Raw genomic sequence first — 18,523 nt, forward strand, 5'->3', positions numbered from 1 at the left:
TAATGAGATCCGATACCCTCTTCTAGGGTGTCTGAAGATAGCTACAGTGTACTTATATATAATAAATAAAGTATAAAATTTTATTTTTAACAAAGTAAAAATTAAAAATCCTAAGGGACTGGGAAGATTGCTGGGTAAATCTTTTATCAGGCAAATACTAGATCTACAGTAAAGAACTCCGAGAATGCAGCATAAAAGCCAAATGGGTATTAGAACCTACTTCTAATTGGTTGTTAAGAGACCCCAAATACATAAGGTAAAGAATAATCAGGAAAGATAACCAACATCAACTTCAAACTCCACTCATGGATGTGCACATGCATACATAAACATACTCTCACAGATGTGTGCACACATGCACAGGCATGTACACATGTGCAAAAGTGAACAAAGAAGGAACATGGGCTAATTCATACCTAGCTAATGTCACATATATTTTTGAGAATGATAGTTAGTGTTAATTGTGTTATCTTGAAGAGAGCAAAGTCAATGGTGACAATTGACAATCCTTTCCTATTTCCTTTAACTCCTTTATACGAGTACAAGTAAATTTTCTTTATATAATTATGTAAGATTGCACAGCTTTGTTAATTTATAATATCTCGGGATAATCTATAAATACTTGAAATATCACTCTTTCCTATGTGAAGTTTTGTTATTATATATAAAATATCCTTAAAATAACATCACCATAGCTATTTAAATTGTCCAGAAATATCATGTGTAAAATTGTCTTTGCTGTTTTAACTAAATATACAGTAATTCTTCTTTAGTTCAGATCTGTACAGAGACACAAACATTAGGAATTATTTATGTACTTCAAATTTGTGTATTGACATTTTCCTTTGAAGAGATCTATAAAATGATTTGCATTATAGCACAATTCAGTACCAGAAACTGATTCAAAGCAGTAGATGAATTTATATAACAAAGGTATCTGAACCACATGACTCAGCCACAAAGCCCTAAACAGAACCAGCTTTCAAGGAAGCTGAGAGACAAAGGAGGATTTCTTGGCAATTTTTGTTCTCTTTGTCTGACCAGAAGAGTGTACTTTAGATTAAACAGATTAACATCTTGGCCCAGGATTTAAGGATAAGTGTATTGCAAGGGTACTTAAATTGGGGTCAGAGAACAACAAAGGACAAAACACATTGTTCACTTAGACATTTTTCTAAAAGCTGAGGGCAAAACATTTAATCATATTTCAAGAAAGACATTTCTTCAGGGAGCTAAAGATAAAAAGAGTATATTGCTCTCTGGTGATCCAACAATCCTGAGCAAAAGCCTCAAGAAAGAACTGTATTTTGAATCTCAGTCCCCAGCGTTCCAAGGTGCATTTGCCCATTTAGTCTTTCAACAAATTTATATTGAAGTGTTAGGGTAAGAAGAAAAAAATATGAATTAAAACATAGAAAGATAGTTTATTTGCCTACCCCTATCTGTATCTATAGATATAAGTATCTGTTAGAATATAAACTCCAGAAAGAACATTGATGTTTCTCATACATTAGAATGTTAGGGTATAGTTATTTTTGAAGTTTCCATTCTTCATATATAAAATATTCATACATAAAAATATTCATAAATAAGATCCACATTGATTTTAATAGCCATCATGTATATGCATCTTCTTATTAATGCATATATTTTACTTGAAATTTTAATTCTAATATGCAACAGTATCATATTCGATATGATAAATATATATATCCATATCCATATCCATACCCATACCCATATCCATAGACATAGACAGACATATACATATGCATATACAGGCTGGTGCATGTGAGATGGCTCAGCAGTTAAGATTACTGGCTGCTCTTCCAGAGACACTGAATCCAACCCCCAGCAACCACATGGTGGCTCATGACCATCTATCTATAAAGAGATCTGATAACCTCTTCTGGAATGTAGGTATACATGTAGAAAGAGTACTCCTACATTTAAATAAATGTATAATTTTAATACAGTTACAAATATATAAGTAAAACATGAGTCACCAGTATATCAAACTCTACTGAACAAACTCATACTGAGATGTGAGATCACTGAAAAGTAAGAATGGAAGCTTCTACTTCCATTGAAGAATCAAAGACCAAGACTGATACATGGATTAATACATGTAACCACAGAAAAACTAAACAATTATTCATGTTCTAACTTCACAGGGTACTTTTAGAAATCACATGGCGTTAAAAGTACATAGAATTGCTATTTCAATTGATTCACCAAAATAATTGCCTTGAATAGCATTCTAACATTTTTTTTCTTGCTTCCAAATGTCAAACAACTTCAATTCTTTGGCCAAACGATTATGCCAGAATACTTTTTTTATGTACTTATAGCAAGAAAGCAGAAATTTTTTTCTAAAAATTACTCAGGAGGCTGAAAACTATAGCTCTATTAGAGATGTAGCCCTTCAAAGTCGTGAGTCTTTTCAGAGGCTTTGAACCAGGGAGGATGATGAAGATTAATTCAAGGGAAATACTAGGGTGCATTTTATGAAGACAAAGCAACCTAAGAATAAACAGCCAAAAGAATGATGGGAGATGTCACTCAGCATTGACGGGAAGTGTCACCCAAGGCATTGTAAGAGGTTTAATGTTCTCACAAAATATTAACTGATGAAGGCTGTGATACAATCATTAAGATGGAAACACTTCTGCAAATGCATAGTTTTTGACATGTGAAACTTTAATAGAGCTATGAGATCTTGTTCAAATTTGCTATTGTAATATATACTAATATTTAGGAATAAAAAAATCCCAAAGAAAGTCAAATTAGTTGCTTGTAGACAGTGAAATCAAATCATTAGACTATAGGTATTAAGGTGTGTTAGGCTAGTCTTGTTAGAGGTCACCGAAAGATAGAGATCTATCTTCTAAGAATGATAGGTTTCACTGGATGGTAGTGGCACATGCCTTTAATCCCAGCACTTGGGAGGCAGAGGCAGGCGGATTTCTGAGTGTGAGGCCAGCCTGGTCTACAGAGTTTGTTCCAGGACAGCCAAGGGTACACAGAGAAACCCTGACTCAAAAAAAAAAAAAATGATGGGTTTCATGTATGGATGACTATGCTAACTCTAAAGCCAATCTAACCTCTATAAATAACATAGATTTTCATGAATTTTAATCTTGGAAATGAGGACATTAAGTGCCAAATATTTGAATTCAACACAGAAAACTAAAGATATAGTTTGGTTTGTCTTTACATATTTTACATGCAGACATTTTTCCATTTAGAAGTATTTATAAAAATGTATCTCTAGAACCTGATAATACATCTCTTAAAGTTTTCAGTGTAAAATGAATATGAACCTTTAATTTTAAGAACATAAAGATTTGGTGAGGCCCTCTCATCCGAATTTAGATCCAGTGAACACTGCAGGGTCTTTAGTTAAAAAAAAAAAAAAAGTAATAGTGAGATTTCAAGGCAAATGCACAGAAGGCTGGGAGAGAGAAATGTTCTCAAGGGAACCACAACTGAGCTGTGTGAGATTAGCCAAGTGGCATCAATAGGAATTAAAGACAAATTTAGTGTCAAATTAAGGGGCCTTGCCGAAAGGTTCAGTTGGTTCACAAGATTGGTTGTCAAGCTTGTAGGAGGGTTAATGGAACTTTACTAATGAGAAATTTTGAAAGGATAATTAGGTTGGGAAAGAACACCATAAAGGTTAGAACTGAGGAAATACTCTTTTGCTTTGTTTTGAAGCATTTCTAGTATAATTTTTTAACTTGTTTAGCCTGGATGACATAATGGTGTTCATCAAGATGGCTTCATAAAACCAAGTTAGAAAAATACAGAAAAGTAGACTCTTCCATGATCTACAGGAGTCAGGGCTTTATTTCTTGAATTCATTACAGGAATTGGGCAGGGACAACAAAATAAGATCTGAAACCTTAATTCTCAAGAATCTGTGGAATTGGGTAGAACTGCACTCTCTTGTATGCAGAGAGAAAAGCAAGTCTGAATGATTGTATTGCATGGCAAACTGAACATGGCATAAACATTTCTCAGAATATTCTCATGAAGACTTAACAGCGCCCTCCTACACTTAAGTATTTTCTGATGGACACAACAAAATCCAGACTATCTGAAGACATTTCAGGTTATTATATGATTTTATAGACAGCTATCTCTGTAATTCATTAATGACCATAGTCCTTAACCAAACTTATCATCATGAGGCAAGCCAAATAAATAGCCAGATAGGTAGGCAGGTAGATGATAGATAGATAGATAGATAGATAGATAGATAGATAGATAGATAGATAGATAGATAGATTAGACAGAGGATATATCTCTTTGGATGCCACATTGCAATTTCAATGCATTACAGAAACTTCGAGAAAAATATAGCTTGACAATATTTTTGACAACCAACTCCAATGACACAAAACAATGAAGTCTAGAATATTGGGAACTTTCTATAATTTAGTCAAATATTTAAAATGTTTTATGTACAGTTCCACTCTACTACTGAGGAAGAAAGTAAGGGAACCTTGACGTCCTTGATATCCAATGAAAATATTTCTATTTACTTAGCCATGTTGAAACTTTCTATTTATAATAGGCTGTGAAGGTTTTGATGTTTTTATATAGAACGCTTGCTTCCTAGTTGAAAAAACACCAGCCTATTACACAAACTAAAGGCATGAATAATAAAGATGAAGTTTTGTTCTTCAAAGAAGAAATACTTCTATTGATTGTAGACCAGAACTTTTCATACAATCACTAGAGTATTTACTGAATCATAAATCAATTGAAAAGAATGATCTCCAAGACTTTAAGCATGAAAGGATGCTGAATTTTGTCAAATGCTTTTTCAGCATCCAATGAAATGACCATGTGGTTTTGTTCTTTGAGTTTGTTTATGTAGTGGATTGTATTGATGGATTTCCGTATATTGAACCAACCCTGCATTCCCGGGATAAAGCCTACTTGATCATGGTGGATGATCGTTTTGATGTGTTCTTGGATTCGGTTGGCAAGAATTTTGTTGAGTATTTTTGCATCGATGTTCATAAGGGAAATTGGTCTGAAGTTCTCTTTCTTTGTTGGATCTTTGTGTGGCTTTGGTATCAGCGTAATTGTGGCTTCGTAGAAGGAATTGGGTAGTGTTCCTTCTGTTTCTATTTTGTGGAATAGTTTGAAGAGTATTGGTGTTAACTCTTCTTTGAAGGTCTGGTAGAATTCTGCACTGAAACCATCTGGTCCTGTGCTTTTTTTGGTTGGAAGACTTTCTATGACTCCTTCTATTTCTTTAGGCTTTATGGGACTGTTTAGATGGTCTAGTTGGTCCTGATTTAATTTTGGTATTTGGTATCTGTCAAGGAAATTGTCCATTTCCTCCAGATTCTCCAGTTGTGTTGAGTACAGGCTCTTGTAGTAGGATCTGATGATTTTTTGGATTTCCTCAGTTTCCGTTGTTATGTCTCCCTTTTCATTTCTAAGTTTGTTAATTTGGATACTTTCTCTGTGCCCTTTGGTCAGTCTGGCTAAGGGTTTATCTATCTTGTTGATTTTCTCAAAGAACCAGCTCCTAGTTTTGTTGATTTTTTGTATGGTTATCTTTGTTTCTACTTGATTGATTTCGGCCCTGAGTTTGATGATTTCCTGCCTTCTACTCCATGCTTAAAGTCTTGGAGAGAACAGGAATTCAAGGCCCATACCTAAACATAGTAAAAGCAATATACAGCAAACCGGTAGCCAGCATCAAACTAAACGGAGAGAAACTTGAAGCAATCCCACTGAAATCAGGGACCAGACAAGGCTGCCCCCTTTCTCCTTATCTTTTCAATATTGTACTTGAGGTACTAGCTCGGGCAATTCGACAACATAAGGAGGTCAAAGGGATACAAATTGGAAAGGAGGAAGTCAAACTATCATTATTTGCAGACGACATGATCGTCTACCTAAGTGACCCAAAGAACTCCACTAGAGAGCTCCTACAGCTGATAAACAACTTCAGCAAAGTGGCAGGTTACAAAATCAACTCAAGCAAATCAGTGGCCTTCCTATACTCAAAGGATAAGCAGGCTGAGAAAGAAATTAGGGAAATGACCCCCTTCACAATAGCCACAAACAGTATAAAGTATCTTGGGGTGACTCTTACCAAACATGCGAAAGATCTGTATGGCAAGAACTTCAAGACTCTGAAGAAGGAAATGGAAGAAGACCTCAAAAAATGGGAAAACCTCCCATGCTCATGGATCGGTAGAATCAATATAGTTAAAATGGCCATTTTGCCTAAAGCACTATACAGATTCAATGCAATACCCATCGAAATCCCAACTCAATTCTTCACAGAGTTAGAAAGAGCAATTATCAAATTCATCTGGAACAACAAAAAACCCAGGATAGCTAAAACTATTCTCAGCAACAAAAGAAAATCTGGGGGAATCAGTATCCCTGACCTCAAGCAATACTACAGAGCAATAGTGTTAAAAACTGCATGGTATTGGTACAGTGACAGGCAGGAGGATCAATGGAACAGGATTGAAGATCCAGAAATGAACCCACACACCTATGGCCACTTGATCCTCGACAAAGAGGCTGAAAACATCCAATGGAAAAAAGATAGCCTTTTCAACAAATGGTGCTGGTTCAACTGGAGGTCAGCATGCAGAAGAATGCGAATTGATCCATCCTTGTCTCCTTGTACTAAGCTCAAATCCAAATGGATCAAGGACCTCCACATAAAGCCAGACACTCTGAAGCTAATAGAAAAGAAACTGGGGAAGACCCTTGAGGACATAGGTACAGGGAGAAAGTTTCTGAACAGAACACCAATAGCGTATGCTCTAAGAGCAAGAATTGACAAATGGGACCTCATAAGGTTACAGAGTTTCTGTAAGGCAAAGGACACCATCAAGAGGACAGATCGGCAACCAACAAATTGGGAAAAGATCTTCACCAATCCTACATCAGATAGAGGGCTAATATCCAATATATATAAAGAACTCAAGAAGTTAGACTCCAGAAAACCGAACAACCCTATTAAAAAATGGGGTACAGAGTTAAACAAAGAATTCTCACCTGAAGAACTTCGGATGGCAGAGAAGCATCTTAAAAAATGCTCAACTTCATTAGTCATTAGGGAAATGCAAATCAAAACAACCCTAAGATTTCATCTTACACCAGTCAGAATGGCTAAGATTAAAAATTCAGGAGACAGCAGGTGTTGGAGAGGGTGCGGAGAAAGAGGAACACTCCTCCACTGCTGGTGGGGTTGCAAATTGGTACAACCACTCTGGAAAGCAGTCTGGCGGTTCCTCCGAAAACTGGGCACCTCACTTCCAGAAGATCCTGCTATACCACTCCTGGGCATATACCCAGAGGATTCCCCACCATGTAATAAGGATACATGCTCTACTATGTTCATAGCAGCCCTATTTATAATTGCCAGATGCTGGAAAGAACCCAGGTATCCCTCAACAGAAGAGTGGATACAAAAAATGTGGTATATCTACACAATGGAGTACTATTCAGCCATTAGAAACAATGAATTCATGAAATTCTTAGGCAAATGGATGGAGCTAGAGAACATCATACTAAGTGAGGTAACCCAGACTCAAAAGGTGAATCATGGTATGCACTCACTAATAAGTGGTTATTAACCTAGAAAACTGGAATACCCAAAACATAATCCACACATCAAATGAGATACAAGAAGAAAGCAGGAGTGGTCCCTGGTTCTGGAAAGACTCAGTGAAACAGTATTTGGCAAAACCAGAACGGGGAACTGGGAAGGGGTGGGAGGGAGGACAGGGGAAGAGAAGGGGGCTTACGGGACTTTCGGGGAGTGGGGGGGGGCTAGAAAAGGGGAAATCATTTGAAATGTAAATAAATTATATCAAATAAAAAAAAAAGAAAAGAATGATCTCTTAACAGCTACATAAGATATTATATTAAATGGTAGGCATACAAGGGACCTCTTTTAATTTTTTTTCTGATAGGGAAAGAGTTCACAAACATAGGGATATTTTACTTCAGCCCATAAGGGAAATGATATTTGGCAAAAGGTAAACATCATATGAACTTCTCAGAAAGGTCATGGATGTAGCATGAATGATAAAATGAGGGTGTATTTCATTTATAACATTTTGCAGATATAATGAATAATGAATATAGATTTGAATGATCATGTCATTCCATGAGGCATTTGGACATAATACAATGTTATAAAATACAACACTCTATGAATATTCTACTCTTAATTACCTGTATAAATTTATAGCAAAAAAGGAGGGGGGGCATGGTAGAGTACATCTTCAATCCTGGCATTTTGGAGGCAGAGGCAGAGGCAGAGGGATCTCTGTGAGTTCAAGGCTAGCCTGATCAATAGAGATATTTCCAGGACAGACATGGTTTGATAGAGAAATTCTGTCTAAAAAGGAAAGAAAAGGAAAAAAAGAAAAGAAAAGAAAAGAAATGAGTTTCTAGAAGTACTTCTCTAGAAGAGACTAAAGCTTTGACACTTAAATAACTCAGCTAGCTCAAAATTAATCTCAATTAGTAGATATTTGCATATGAACTTTTTTCCATTTCTTCCTATAAAGCCATAGCCAAATATTTTAGCAGATTTTTAAATCTGCAGTATAAGCATCATTGATTCCAAACCCAAGGATGAAAGTCTAACTTTAATTAAAATTTAACACTCACCTAAGCACTGGTTATAAAATTAACTTAAATTATGTGAGTCCATATCAAGTAAATACTTTATCTCTCAGGGGTTTCAAGTGGAAACATTAAGGTTTAGTAAAATTTCCTGTGTTAATTGGGCAAGGCACATGATATAGAAGTTAGGGAGGTGAAGCGATTACAAGGAACCAAGTTACAAATTGTCTATAATGTGATATGTTTCCTTTATGAGGAATAAATACAGTGAATTATTTGAAAATCTATGTATAAATTTAATAATTTTCTTCTAATTTTCATTACGAGGTTTTTAACTATTTAAAGTCCTTAAGGCTTATTTTTAAATCTAACCTGTATCTATCAGGTATATATGAGATAGTCAAGAAAATATAAATATAAATATAACATGATATGATGCTCTGTCAAGACTCTAATTTCAGCACTTGGGAGAATGGGGTGTTGTATTGTTGCCTTGGCAACAGAAAAAGAGATGGTAAACTAACATGAGGCACCAAGAATGTATTTATTCTAACTTCCTCTGTCATTTCCAGATATTGCAGTATCAATCTAAGATTAGGATTGCTACCAGACATTCCAGTGTGTAAGGCAATGGAATTTTATGCAATGAGATTACTTAGCTTTCCCCCTTTATTCTTGGAGACACTGAGAAAGAACATTGACATTCCTTATTATGTAATATCTAAGGGCTTTGCATTACATATGTTTCTGTTCACTGATGCATGAAAAATATCAGAATTCTAAGGTGAATTAATATGCCATACAACATATTAAGTTCAAAGAACTGAGTTTAGAACAAGTGCCATGAGTTTAGAACAAGTGCCATACAAATAATCAATTTTCCAGATTACAAGGCATTTCAGACAATATCTAAAATTGGGGTACCCACTGAATACAACACAATAAAATGTTAAAATACTGATGTTTAATATCCAATGTTAGCGTTGCTAAGGCAAAAATGAGTGATAGTTTATCTTACATTGCTTTGAAGGGATCAACTATGTACTTCCCTTATAAGGATTATGGACTATTGAAATCACTTTTATAGAACAGGATTCTTAAAATTCCTTTTTAAGCTAACAAAAATTTAGATGCAATTTGACAAGGTCAGCCAAGTGTACAACTCCTTCAGGAATTGAGAGCTAGCTACACAATATCAAATGCATTTGACAGTAAACCACGAGCAAAGGGATTTTGTGTATTCTAGACATTATACTTCCAAACTCTGTTCATTCCACAGGAATCTGAACTTATAGAACTACGGGAAACCATTGAAATGCTGAAGGCCCAGAACTCTGCTGCCCAGGCAGCCATTCAGGGTGCGCTGAATGGCCCAGACCATCCTCCCAAAGGTATTGTGTTGTGTGTCATCCCATATAATATGCATTGGATTTCTGCACTAGTTCAAGTTTCACATACTCAGTAGAACTTCCTTTTATAGTAAGCAGAGTGAATATTTTTCAGAATTGCCACCTTTGTGAGCATGAGTTTTCATTAGCTAATTGGTTTTTAAATTATGAACTTATATCCAATCATAGAAATTGTTTTCTACTTGACCTAGTAGATTGGATCTAGTAGGTGGAGAGAGTTGGTAAATATGTGCATATCTGACTTCGAGCAAATCAAGCAGTTCAAGGAATCTGCTAATCAAGATGTAACATACAGTGGGAGCAAGTGACAAGGTACATTTCCTGTAGCCAGAAGTTTTAAAGTAACCAGGAGCCAGACAAAAGGTTATCATGATCATCTATCTTTGATTCTTTGCTCCCATCCCCATGGCTTAGTAAACTATGGAAGCAGAGCTTATTGTTTTTAAGTCCTGTGTGCTTTGCAAGTGTTCTGCATTTATTTATGTGCTGAGTTATCAGCAGGTAACATATGTTCTTCCTCCGCCAAAGTAAAATCCTGTCCTATCCTTCATGTCTTATCCATTTTCTTACTTCCAGATAGAAAACACTTTTGTACTCTTTCAGCCTCTTCAGTTTCAAATCACCCTTCAACCCCCTGGATGACACCCCATCCCCACCTTTCTATCAAAATTAGTCTGTCCAGAGCCAATAATGATTTACATGATACTCAGTTCATAATATTTTTAAGTTCTAATATTGACAGGATAAATGATTCTACTGTGTCCACACCCTCACACTTGAAATGTTAATTTTTGCTGGCATTCATGCCGTCATCCATTCTTTTTTATGGAGCATATTTTTAATCACCATGTCATTTTGTATGTATATATCATATTTCATTTCCCCTTCACATTGTGTTCTCTTCTGTCACCCTCCCTCTCCTCTTTCTGCTCCCATACCTTCCTGGAAATTGTTCCACCTTCTGCTTTCATGACCCATATGTTCTGTCACTCTCTCTTGTTCTTCTCACAACTTCGTAAGCCTGTTATCTCCTCTCACAATCATTTTCTGCTTTCAAGTCCTACATAGACAGATAAACTAGACAGATAAACTAAATCGACATTTTTGCATGAGAGAGCACGTGGTATTTGTCTTTTGAGCGTGGATCATTTCTTTTGGTACAATGATCTCTGTCCCCATTCATTTTTTTTTCACAAATGTAACGATTTTGATTTTATTTCTGGCTAAACAAAACTCTGTTATCCCCCTGTTCTAGAATGTCTTGACCAACTACTTGTGGGTGACCATCTAGTCTAGGTTGGTTATCAGGATAGTGCCATCTAAACATGGCTGTGTAAATGTCTCTATGGTATGATGAGTTAGAATGATTCAAGTACATACCTAGGTATGGTGTAGCAGGGTGATATGATCTACTAGTTTCTGTAAGAAGCTTCCATACTAATTTCCATGGTAACAGTAGTAGCTGCTATGGACTAATTAAAAGCTCTCCTCACCCTTGCCCACATTCGCTGTTGACCAGAGTCAGGGGGAATCTCAAAGCATTTTAATCTGCATTTCTTGATGCCTAATGATATTGAACATTTTATCAAGTATGTATTGTCTATTTTTTATTTTTTTAAAAGTGTTCAATTCATTAGTCTACTTATTGATTAGGTAACTTCTATTTTAGTATTTTATGTGTGAAATTTCCATATTATTCTTTATTTATATGAGTGCTTTTCTGGCACGTGTGAAGAGGGCATTGGATTTTGTAGGACTGGAGTTACAAATGGTAGCTACCTGTCAAGTAGGTTCTGGAAATCAACCCTGGGTCCTCTGAAAGAGCAAGCAGTGGTCTTAACAACCCAGTCCTCTCTCACACCTGGCATTTAATCTTTGAAGTCCTGTGTAAATTCTATATGTTTGTTTCCTGATAGATGTATGGTTGGAACAGATGTCCTCCCTTTCTATAAGCTGATTCCTTACTTTGCCTAATTTCTTCCTTCATTGGGTAGAAGCTGATAAATAGCATGCAGTCTCATATGTCAACTGTTGGGATCATTTCCTAAGCTATTCTGATATTTCTAGTCTTTCTAAATTCCTCTTAACATTTTTGCTATTATTATTAAATGTCCATTCATTCTTCTGTATCTAATTTTTTTAAAGATTTGTTTATTACTATATGTAAGTACAAGTAGCTGTCTTCAGACCCACCAGAAGAGGGGGTCAGATCTCATTACGGATGTGAACCACTATGTGGTTGCTGGTATTTGAACTCAGGACCTTCTGAAGAGCAGTCAGTGCTCTTAACTACTGAGCCATCTCTCCAGCCCTCTGTATCTATTTTTAATCATTAGTATCCTAAATTCTCCTCCATTATGGTTCCAAACCTTATGATTTTATATGAATTTATCTACTGAACCTTATGATATTATATGAACATATATACTGTTCTAGGTACAATTTTAGCTTTACTCTGAATTTTCTAATATTTCTTGTTATCAAGCTCAGCTCTTGATGCCAAAGGAGCAATCCATTAAGATGCCTTTGAGTTTCTCTTTGGCACATGAAGCTCAAATTACCCCGTTTCTACGCATATTTCCTCCATCTGAGCATCCTTTTCCTCTGGAATAGTATTACTGCCTTTTTGTTACAGCCACACATGTCAACCCTAAGAATACACTTCTGCTTCGATGCATTTGCAGGATTCATTGGCCACATGCCTTCAGTAGGTCTCCAGTGTTCACTTTTCTCTGACCTATCATCACCATACACCAGCAGTCCCCAGAACTGTGACTGCACTCTCACATAGCCTTCACATTTCTTAGTTTCTTCCTACCTTTTGGACTAGAGGTATAGATCATCACAGAGTGCTTGTCTATCATGCGCAGGGGTCTAATTCTAATCCTAATACCACATTAAAAAAAACTCTCAATCTCCCTAATGCTGTGACTTTTTAACACAGTTCCTTGTATTGTGGTAACCCACCTATAAATTTATTTTCTTTGCTTCTTCATAACGTTAGTGAGTTGTAATGTAAAACATCTTTTTTCCTGATGGTATTTGGGGGTCATAACCCACAGGTGGAGACCAGTACTAGTCTACACCAGTATTTCTCTTCCTCCTCCTCCTCCTCCTCCTCCTCCTCCTCCTCCTCCTCCTCCTCCTCCTCCTCCTCCCCCTCCTCCTCCTCCTTCTCCTTCTCCTCCTCCCTCCTCTTTCCTCCTCCTCCCTCCTCCTCTATCTCCTCCTTCTCTTCCTCCTCCCTCTTCTTGCACCTCCTTCTTCTCCTCTTCCTCCTCCTTCATCTTCTCCTTCTTCTCCCTTTCCTCCTCCTCCTCCTCCTCCTCCTCCTCCTCTTCCATCAATGCCAGAGAAATGGTGTAAAAATATTTACTAACTAGGGTCCCATCATCTACTGAGAGAATGCACACTATTGAATGTCACACAATCTCTCTTTACCATCTTAACTCACTCAACAAATACCAAATACTCAGTGATTAGTAATTTAGTAATTTAGTTCCAGACTTACTTTGGTTTTGGTAGTGTTGGCGGTGGTTTTTTTTTTCTTTGTCTGTTGCTTTTGTGTGGACTTATGCTTTCTATACTGAAATTTTCTCTTTCCTGAATTTCTTATTGTAGCCTGCTTACTTCTGATAGTGTCCCCTATTTGCTAAAAATTAAAGCATTTTGGAAAACTGTAGGATTTAGCCAAAGCCAGATTTCTAGTCTCTTAAACTGGAAGAGATCTCCTGTGCTATAATTCTGAAAACAGTATTCATATTTGTGTTCATCCCTTAAACATAAATCTTTCTTTCTTGAATTATACTAGAAAGTCTTTTATTCTTTATTGTGACTGTGGTGATATCCTTTAGGTACAGGAGGCCTTTTCAAAGTTTACAGAAAATAATAACAAAATCAAATATTATACAGTTGAATTTAAATTTACAAAAAGTACACAAGGGGATATAGTTATTTTGAAAGGCAGACTCATTTTCTTGTACTACTTCTGTTAAGGATTCAGCAACCTTTCATGTCAGGGAGTTGATTTATATGCTGCATGGAAAATGGCTGCATATTTAAGGCTTATCTCAGAGCTATGATAAAGCAGCTTATGTTCTCAATTTTCATGTCGTAAATAGGTCCAGGAGGGATTTAAAAAGCCTTAATCCTTTCCTTAATACAACACAAGTCACTGAAGTGAAACTTTCTGGAAGGATTCCTTTTATCTTAGGCAACAGGTAGCTTAATGTATCTGCTGGAATTCAAATACAGGGATTTCTTTGCTTGGGAGTGTGGGGGTGGGTAATAAGTTATATCTAAATTCATGCAGATATATTAAAAATATTAAAATGCTATACCTCTAAAACTGCAAAAAAAGGAACAGTTGATTATATAGGATGATTTATATTTCCAAAACTTCATTCTGTGAATACAAGCATGACGGTTGTATTTTATTGGCAGCTGATGTTGCTTGGTAAGACAGTCAGTTGTGCAAACCATGCAGCTTTTCCCTGGTTCTTCAAGTGATAAGAAGGAAACATTGTCTCTTTAACCACAAATATTCTCTACATTTTGACATCTGGCCCTAAGATACATTAAATAGGCCAAACTGGTAAATCCTACCTGATAACTTGACTTAACTCCTCTCTAGATTAATATGCTATATTTATTAACAGTTTGATGAGTGAATCTACCACAAAAGATATGTCTTTATTTATAAATATATTTAAAATATTTCACTTGGTATTCTATTGATCCTTAAAAATAAAAAAGAGAAAGTAAATATTAAAGAGCAAGCAACTGATCAAGTAGTATCCAAAACTAATTAATTAAGGGAATTAAAAAATATATATATTTGTGCATACAATTATTTATAAATACATTAAAAACTATAACAAAATGTTAAAAGACTAAAAATTAAAAGTATGGAAATTTTTCTTTACTCAAGTATATCAATCTATAGGAATGTTCCCTTAACTTTCAGCTATAATTCAATATATATATGTATATATATATATATACATATATACACACTTGCATATGTATATGTATGTGTGTGTAAAATCATGGCTAACAGTAATTTTTTTAGAACTGCAGTGGATTAATATGCTTATGTTGAATGAACAATAAGAATGTTTTGTTGGCCCCGTGTATTCATTATCTTCAATATACTGTACTCTGTACAAGGTGCCGGATATAGACAATAATAGAATAATAAAGAAATAATTGAATGCAGTTTTCTCCATTGAGAATTCTATCCTGTGAAGAACAGATATAAATAAATGATTGCATGTACTCATTCATGTAGTCGAATATGCATATCAGAATAGGTCTATGATGATCAATAGCATGAAAAAGTCAGAGATACTTACTATATAGATTGCATAGACAGAAAAAGCCTTTCCATCACCATTTAAGAGAAGATTAAAAAATAAATCTTGTATAAATGTAAGGAAGAACATTCCCAAAACTAAAAATAAGGAAATGGTTGTCTTTATGACTCTCATGCAAGAAAAATAAGATTAAATGTGCAGAACTTTGCTGAAGGTGTAAGTACTCACCAGATACCTAAGGGAGTTCTGTTGAGGAGCCAGAGTCTTTTATATTCTCATTAAAATTAGAATCTACTGAGAGGTTTAAAGGAAGGTATCAAGGGTGATTTTTTTTTTTTTACTTCTAAAAAGAGATTTCTAACTCCTGTTTATAGCCTTGATTTAAAATAAGTAACTTGATAGATGTTCTTTGAGTAGTTCAGGTAAGTGGTATTTCTCTCTTCAGCCGGGCACGGCTGGTGCAGAGGATGAGAAATGGAAACTGAATGAGGGGAAATGTATGCCTTTATAAATCATGTCCTTATAAAAGAATTGGAACATGGTTTATTAATTCTGAATAGAATAAAGACTTTAGAATCCTTCAGCACTAACCTGATCTATTTGTGAGCGTTATTAGGGGAAATGTAGCAAAAGCGCGACCTTGTGTACATAGGTTCATGGACAACAGCAGCTGTTATTTCTGTGAAAACTTTTTAAATGCTACAGAGCAATATTTGACATATTGCAAACTCTACTGGGGTATTTATTTGTTAGGCTATTATTTGTCGAGACAAATTAAATATATTTCTACTAATGTTCTAAAAGCAAATTTTACTTTATAATCTCAGTATCCCACTGACCATATCAGTTTGTTATAAATAGATAAAATTTCAATTAATTTTTAATTCTAATAGAACTAATGTTTATAAGCTAATTTTTTGGAATGAGTAGATTCCTTTGTAAAATATTCAATACCAAATGCTGTTCTCTTCCAAATTTCTTCTCTAACTTGAAATACATACATCCTAGAACTATAACACAGACATGTAATAGATATCAGGACTAATGTAGCACCAATGGTCACACCACTGTTTTTCATTTGTATGACCATATGAAGATAATATTTAGTAGCTAAACCTATTTTGTTGCTTTAGCAATAAAACTATATCAGGAGCATGCTAAGTATTGCTTTTGATATTACTATTTTGTGCCAAGACAGGAAGCAGAGTTGTGTTTGTAAGAACTGTACTATATTAAACTCATTATCTGTTTGATTTACAAATATCCTACTTCAGTTTTTACTTGCACAGAAGCACACACACTTACATGCACACACACACACACACACACACACACACATGCACGAGACAGTTTTATTCAGTTAGGAGTCTGTTGGAGGTTTTTCCTCACACCTTATTTAACCTTGGTGAAGTTATAAAATATCTTTGCAGTGCATGCTTCTCGCCTGGCTCCTCACCTCTGAGGCACTTGCAGGGCTTCCAGAGATTATGTTGGCACTAACCTGGTTTCATTCCATGAAATGAAAGTTAACGAATTGGCTCTGGTAACTGTATTTATAGCACAAATATTAAGAAGACAGAACTCATTCTTGGTCTCTTGTAAATTTCCATTTGCTCCCTGGAACTAATCATTTAGAAACAAGTCATTTTGGAAATGCTGTCTGATTTGGGGATTTGTAAAAGTCATGAGTGGAGACATTCCATTTTGGACTCAACTCAGAACCCAAAGCCCTGGTGCCATGGGCCCACTTGAGAATATTATTTGACTAGTCATGTATACAGTTCTGTTAATTAAAACAAATATAGTCATGCTCTATTAAATATTCAACTGGAGTGAGCTGTAGAAAGGCTTGCTGAGTACTGAATGTGAAAGCCACACACCCTGTGTCTCCAGACTGAGACCTTGAGTGAACTTGACACCCTCTGTCTGTTTCTAGATCTCCGCATCAGAAGACAGCACTCCTCTGAAAGTGTTTCTAGTATCAACAGCGCCACAAGCCATTCCAGCATTGGCAGTGGTAATGATGCCGACTCCAAGAAAAAGAAGAAGAAAAACTGGGTAAGGCATCTTTTTCCTCATCACGTTCAGAGCCTGTGATGGATCAGGGACTTAGCTTTCTTGGGGGACTTTAGAAATCCCCAGCTGTTGGCAGGGCCACATTCGGGGACCAGCATCTCAACCCCTTTACTTCCTTCTCCTAAGACTAGGGAGACAAGGTAGTCAAGAGCTCGTATGATGGAACGAGGGCCAAGAGCAGGATGGTATTATCATGAGCGAGAAGAGGAGGAAGATGTTGATTAGAACGAAGATGGTAGAATTGGTGGTGGGAGAGGGAAAGGCAGATTAGAAGTGGTAAAGGAAAAAGGAGAAATCTTAAAACCTCAGTCCTCCCAACCACTGGATTCTATAGAGTGTGGAGTGAATAAAGCACCAGTCCATAAGAAATTGACTATATTAGTTTCTATTGATTATACATATTATATTTAATATATAATATATGATATATATGTTTGAATATAGAGAGAAATTATATTGTTATATATGGGTATATGGATCCATATCCAACAGAACATAGTAGGAGTACAGAAACGGATCATATATGAACTGTTAAAGAACCATTTCTTAAATTTACTGGAGACAACTTTGAATAATTTATGATAATATTAATCAGCCACTAAAAAGCAAAAACCATGGGACAGTAAGGAACAGAATTTCTGTCAGCAGCTTGAGACAAAACTCAGAATTCACACAGATGAAACCTTTGATTAAACTCAAAGCTAGCAGAGGCTTTTACTGGCGCTTTCTGTAAATAATGTAAACAAATATCTTTTTGTCTTAAAAAATGTTTATGCAGGTAATATTTTAAAATACTGATCAGCCTTCCTTCCCCTGATTTGTAATTCCACACTCTTTCATGTTTCTGCAAGGTGAACTCTAGAGGAAGTGAGGTGAATATAAGTAGTGGGCACTTGGCATGCACCTGTACGAACGCCCTACCTTGGCATGAATGCTATCCATTTTGGCAGCAGGCTTTTATACCTTTTAGAAATCAGAATATCTTGTATGTCTTTCCTTTGTGCCTTTTCATTTTAATCTCAAATTTTCAAGAGAAGTGAAAAAACACTTTCTGAATAGAGCTGTAGGGGATACCAATTCTGTTTCTGAATAGTCTTG

At 35.8% G+C, this 18,523-nt stretch overlaps 1 protein-coding gene across 4 annotated transcripts in view; it reads left to right on the forward strand.

Moving 5' to 3' along the window:
* Window positions 1-18,523, forward strand: part of Nav3 (neuron navigator 3) — a 324,118-nt gene that overhangs the window by 272,273 nt on the left and 33,322 nt on the right. For all 4 annotated transcript variants that reach the window (XM_052165326.1, XM_052165327.1, XM_052165329.1 and 1 more), the window contains 2 exons: window positions 9,905-10,016; window positions 17,286-17,407. In XM_052165326.1, coding sequence (XP_052021286.1) covers window positions 9,905-10,016; window positions 17,286-17,407 — 234 coding nt within the window. The remainder of the gene's footprint in view (window positions 1-9,904; window positions 10,017-17,285; window positions 17,408-18,523) is intronic.

Source organism: Apodemus sylvaticus, chromosome 20 (assembly GCF_947179515.1).
Source record: "Apodemus sylvaticus chromosome 20, mApoSyl1.1, whole genome shotgun sequence".
Lineage (NCBI taxonomy): Eukaryota > Metazoa > Chordata > Mammalia > Rodentia > Muridae > Apodemus > Apodemus sylvaticus.